A 5827-nucleotide genomic window follows, 5' to 3' on the forward strand; every position below is an offset into this window, starting at 1 on the left:
TAAAAAAAAAAAAAAAAAAAAGAAAAAAGAAAAAAAATGTTTTCTTGAGACAAAGCCTTGATCATAGCTTAGGCCAGCCTCAAACTTGTGTCAATCCTCCTGTCTCAGCTAAGTGTTAGGATCCCATGTGTGAACTATAATATTCGGCTTATACAGATCAGTTATAGTAGTGTTGGGCATGGAACCCAAGGCTGCTTGAATGCTAAACAAGTACTCTACCTATGAGCTGTTTCTGGAATTTTTTTTTTTTTTAAATAGGGTTTTTCTTCTTAGCCCAGGCTTGCCACACTCACTGTGTTGGCCATGATGGGTTAGAACTCACAGCAATGCTCTTGCCTCAGGCTCCTAAGCACTGAGTTATCTGAAGGAGCCACCGTGTCTGGCAATAACATACTATGATGCGATTTTAAACATGTATTAAATATAATCTTCTATAATGCCCTGGTTTAAGGATTGACTCACAGTTTGGTTGTTTCTGTTCTATCTTCTGATATACTCTCCCTTTCCTACTGAGGATTCCCAGGGGGCCAAAGGCAAGTCAGAGATGTGTCCAGCGCCACCTGCTGTTGGGCAACGGAGCAGCATGACATAGCCCAGTCCCTTCTGAGATGACAGGGCAGTTTTACTTCCTCCTACTGGACTGGGTCATACCTCCTGTGAATGAAGTGGTTAAGTCTCTTAGCTGTGAAGACTGTCACTTCATATCCTGAGGGATCCCCTCTCCTCAGGAAGATGACTGGACATAGCCCACTTTGTAGGTGGCAGAGTAGCTCTTGCCTGGACACCTCGCCATTTGACTGGCCATTCACTTGCAAGCATGATGCTTAGAAATAGGCATCTTACTGTTCAATTTATGGGCAGCATTTTGGACAAATGTGGCTGCTCCTACCTTTCTTTGAGGCCCTCATCAGGTAGGGCTTGTCAGGTAGACAAAGCTAGGCTCAGAGTCTCAGGGCACTTACCCACAGCATGGGTCCCATTCCCTGCCCCTAAGCTATTCCCTGTCCTTCCGGTTACCATTTCTTTTAGGCTCCACCCAACAGTTACCTAGCAACGGCCAGTACGAGGCTCCCATATAAGAAGAACCATTCATTCTTCTTACCCATATAAGAAAAACCATTCGTTCTTCTTATATGCTAGATTATCAGGGACTAGTGAGCTGTAGGTTCCGTGAGAACCCTTGACTCAGTAAGTGGGAAGTGGTTGAGGAAGAGATACAACATCAACTGCAGGCCTCCACATGCAAGGATATCTACATACACATTACACATGAGCATCCTTACACATACCGATATATGCACATACATGCACATATACTGTCCATACATACCATACATGCACACACGTGAAAATAAAAGAATAAAAATAAAATACAAATACGAGTTGGAGAGGAAGTGTGGCTAAGAAGACTCGGTAGGTCTTACCAATAAGAAATCCAGACAAGACTCCTACCACAGTCCACAGGCTGGTCCCTGGTGCTCCCTGTAGAAAGTCAGTGGCCAGTAGTAAAAGTATGGAGTTCTCCAGCAGCATGACCTGTGGGGTCAAGAGAGAGTCACCATACCTTGGGGCATATAGTTCTATGTCCTGCTACCTGGACATCTTTTTACCTGCTGGGGTTTAAAAACCAAAGAGCCTCTTCCAAGCAGGAGCAAGGTCCCAGTGGGAATGTTTCTACCCAGGGAGGTTTGCTGGTGTCCTTCATGGATACACCCACAGAGTCACAGACACAAAGGAATACAGAGAGAATGACGGAGCTTTGGCCCACACTAAGACAGCTGGCAGATTCGGGCACAGATCTAACAGTTCAAGGCTACATCCCCTGGGTGAGATGGCAGCTCCTTGAACTTCCGGCCTGAAGAATCACAGCTGCCGGGAAGAGTCACTGTGGAGACATGATGAGAGATAGCTAACCAGGGCCCTCACCACTCTCACAGCAGACGCACCAGACAGCTTGCAATGGTGAACCCATCTTCCACCCCACCCTCACAACTGCCCACCTCAAGGAATTAAGAACATCTCTTTGAAACACAGACATTCAAGGAGGTCACTCTCCCAGCCTGCGAGCACCTTGTTCTCTAACTCAAGTGACCTGTGTCTCCTGCCATTCATAGAGATACCTGTCATTTGTTCCTACTCTGGACAACCCCAGTTAACACACCAGATGGGATAGTCACTAACTATCCCCCCTCCTTCCATTTCTACACACTCTCCATTTCTATGACTCGACCCCCATACTCCCCTCACCTCTGCTCTCTCCTTTGTCTTCTAAACTTTCTGACCACCTTGGTATGTAACAGAGTTCACTTGTACTGCTACAGACCGGATATTACCTTTCCTTACACTAGTCTCTGCCTTTGTCTCCCTGGCAGCACCACATGGACTCCCCAGTGCTCTGTGGTCCCTATGCTACCACTGTAGCTTTGCCCAAGATACCCGCAAGCCTCTCTTAAGGCAGACTCTTGTCCTCAGAGGCTCTCTGTTTCTCTGGGACTCTTAATGGCAGTGGGTGCATTTCTTTGTATAGCTACAGCTACGAAGAGCTGCATGCTAGCTTTGAGTTCATTTCTAACATATTTTTTTTTAGGCCGTGTGTATGCTGAGATGAATCAGCCCCTCATGGGTGAAGCCACGCTTTCCAGAGCTATAAACACCACAGATAAAAGAAGAAGTCGAGACCATGTGTGCAGGCTGGCAATGCTACCTGAAGCTATCTCATGGGAAGGGCCTGGGACTCTCCACTTTGGAAAAGTCCCCAAGTGCATCTGCCAATGAAGTCTGTGGAGTTGGCTGCACCTGAAGCTCCTGATGGTTGTCAGGCTATTCTCAAAGTGTGTAGTCATTGTTTATAATTTCTCCTTATGTCAGGCCCTTCCTGCATGTGTGTGTGTGTGTGCGAGTGTGCACGTGTGCGTGCGCATGTGCACCTGCATATGTGCATGAGCGCCTGCACATGCGCATTGAGTGCACATGCACAGGCATGTAGAAGATCTAGTGCTTTCCACTATCGCTCTCCCTTATTGCCTGAGAAAGGGTCTCTCACAAAACTGGAAGCTCGACCTTTTGGCAAGGCTGGCTGGGAAGGCCTGTGTCTGCCCCCACTGCTGAGGTCAAATGCATTCGGTTGCTGGGGATTTGAACTCACATCTTCATGCATGCATAGTAAGTACTCCTACCCACGGAGCTGATCCCCCAGCCCCTAATATCCCTTCTTTAATAGATGTACAGGCACACCCACCCATACGTGCACCTCCCCATCAAACATGAGACAGGTAATGTAAAAATCAAGCTTAAAGAAAACCACCATCGCCACTTGCCAAGTAGAAGCTGGCCATCCTGCTCCTGGAAGGGCTGTCCCAGAAGTTGATGTAGCAGAGAATGAACACAGCCCCCACCAGCAGATTGAACAGCCTCCAGTGGCAGGTGCTCTCCACAATGTCACTCTGCTGGGCTACGAGCCAGAAGGTCATCACCAGCCAGTGAGCACCTGGAGGGAGTAAGGGGTAGGATTCAGTGTTCCCTTAGGAGGTGGGAAGGCGGTGAGGTTGAAATTGAACATCCCAGAAGAGACCCCCCAAATCCAGAAGAGAGCCAAGGGGCACAGACAAATCACTCATTCCATCTTCCCAAGTCCTATCTCTCTGAGCCTCACAGGGGGCTTTTAACCTAGTTTGGAGCTGAGAAAACAGACTGGCTTCTGTGTCACCCATCAGACCCTACGTATGGATGGATACTCTTCTGCTTCCAGAAAGCACTTAAGGAAGCAGTTATAAAACTCTCTACTCTTTTTGCACTGTTGCTCTACAAGTCCCAACCCACCAGACCCAAAGAGAACTTCATGTGGACCAGTTACAAGTTTTAGTCTTATATTTTAAGATGAATAGCCTCATTCTGGATCACAGGCTGAATTTTAAAATGACTAATAAAATGTAGTTAATTTCTCTGTAAAAACACAGCTCCCTCCCCACCCCCCAAATAATGTTCTTTTCTGCCAATAACTGTATTAAATGTTTGCTCTTGGTACATGGGCCAGCTATTTCTCAATGTTCTTGGTTCTTTTAAAACAAGAGTACACTGTTCCTTTTTGCAGAGTGTATTCACTGATGACCAGAGGACACTGCTGTCCTTGGCAAGGACACACAGGCCCCATTCAGGAGTCTGAAGGGCCAGACAGACTCTCGGTCATCACATTCATATCTGTGCTGCTGGCTCTGAGATGGATGGGGTTCGGGCGAGCCTTCCTGTGTGAACCAAAGATGGTGTTCAATAACCAAAGCAAATGGGGAGCTTATGGAGGTTCCGAGCAGTATCATATACTGCACAGTTTTGCACAGGATCAGCTGGAACCTGGAACTCTCTCTTGTGCAGCCAGGGAAGTGAGATCCGCACCCTCTCCTATACGAGCAACAACTTTCTACAGGAAAGCTTGTGATCTTCAATAGTCTTCTGAGGACTATGGTTCCAGCTGTAGCTGGCATTTCTGTGGCGGTATATCCAAAGAGCCAGCATTCATTACAATCCCTGGTGTTGGATGCAGACTTGTGGGAACTAGGCTCTGGACCTTTATGTTCATGGGTCAGGCCTGCTAAGAACTGTTAGACTGATAAAGAATAGCAGAAGCCATGCTGTTGCAGTTCTAAGTTTAAGAGAACTGGGCATTTCTACGCTCTCTTTCTTAGAGCTGTCATTACAAAGGTGAGTCCAGGTATACTAGTGGTGAAGAGAGAGAGCATATCTGTGCATCCAGCCTGCTGAACTCTCCTGGGAACACAGAGACCTGCTTTTCTACCATCTCTATAAGATTCTCTGCCAAACCCAGCCAGCAACAGGTCTGGGACTAAGGATCATGTACAGTTACCGTTAAGGCTTTATGAATAGAATGGAAGGCCCACTTACCTCCGACAACCAAAACCCAAACGTGGTAAACTCTGCAGAACAGAACCAGGCTCAGCACACGAGCACCCAGCATGCCCATCCTCCAGAGCTGCTGGCACAAGAGAGCAGCCCATAGCATGGTATGGTGGCCTGGCTTCAGGATGCCCAGGAAACGGTTGTATGACACTAGAGCCCAGGACAGTGAAAACCAGGAAAGTAGGGCGCTGATTCCTGGAAGATTGAACAGACAGAGCTCCTTACATGCTCCAAAGCACACACAGATTCATTAGCCCTTCCTCGCTGCCCCCATTCCTTTCTGAGAGCATCCAATTTCTTATCAAAAACTAGCCCAATGGTGATGTACTATGGACCAATTCCCTTGGTGGTGGGTAACTTAACAATGGTGTAAGAACATGTGTTTCCATGGAAATGAGGGAGGCTGGAAACATCTGCCTAGTGCCCTAGATGCTCTTCCTCTGGATGTCCTTTAACAATGTCCCAGCCCTTGAGCTTCTAAGGCCTATGGTCTAAACTATGATTAAATGGATACCTGTCCTACAGGACCCTAGACACAGTTTATTACAAGTATGTATGCCCCACATAGTAAAGTTTGCTGAAAGAATGGTAGAGTACACCAGTAGCTAAACACTCAGATCTTCTGGTATAAGTTTGGATACTTAGAGGGGAGAGGAATTGGGCGTGGAAGTGCACACCTTTAATCCCAGCACTCAGGAGGCAGAGGCAGGAGGATCTCTTTGAGTTCAAGGCCAACCTAGTCTATAAAAACGAGTTCCAAGACAGCCAGGGCTGTTCCACAGAGACACACTGTCTTGAAAACCTAACCAAACCAATGAAACAATAAAACAGAGGGAAGAAGGGAGGAGAAGAGGGAGGTAGGCAGGAGAGAGGAGGAGGAGGAGGAGGAGGAGGAGGAGGAGGAGGAGGAGGAGGA

At 47.4% G+C, this 5827-nt stretch overlaps 1 protein-coding gene across 1 annotated transcript in view; it reads right to left on the reverse strand.

The window, feature by feature from the left end:
- Positions 1–5827, reverse strand: part of Xkr5 (XK related 5) — a 17952-nt gene that overhangs the window by 3270 nt on the left and 8855 nt on the right. The window contains exons 4-6 of the mRNA XM_028766369.1: positions 4897–5106; positions 3318–3487; positions 1425–1536 (exon numbers count right to left, since the gene is read on the reverse strand). Coding sequence (XP_028622202.1) covers positions 1425–1536; positions 3318–3487; positions 4897–5106 — 492 coding nt within the window. The remainder of the gene's footprint in view (positions 1–1424; positions 1537–3317; positions 3488–4896; positions 5107–5827) is intronic.

This window comes from Grammomys surdaster, unplaced genomic scaffold (genome assembly GCF_004785775.1).
Source record: "Grammomys surdaster isolate TR1022 unplaced genomic scaffold, NIH_TR_1.0 167, whole genome shotgun sequence".
Taxonomy (NCBI): Eukaryota; Metazoa; Chordata; class Mammalia; order Rodentia; family Muridae; genus Grammomys; species Grammomys surdaster.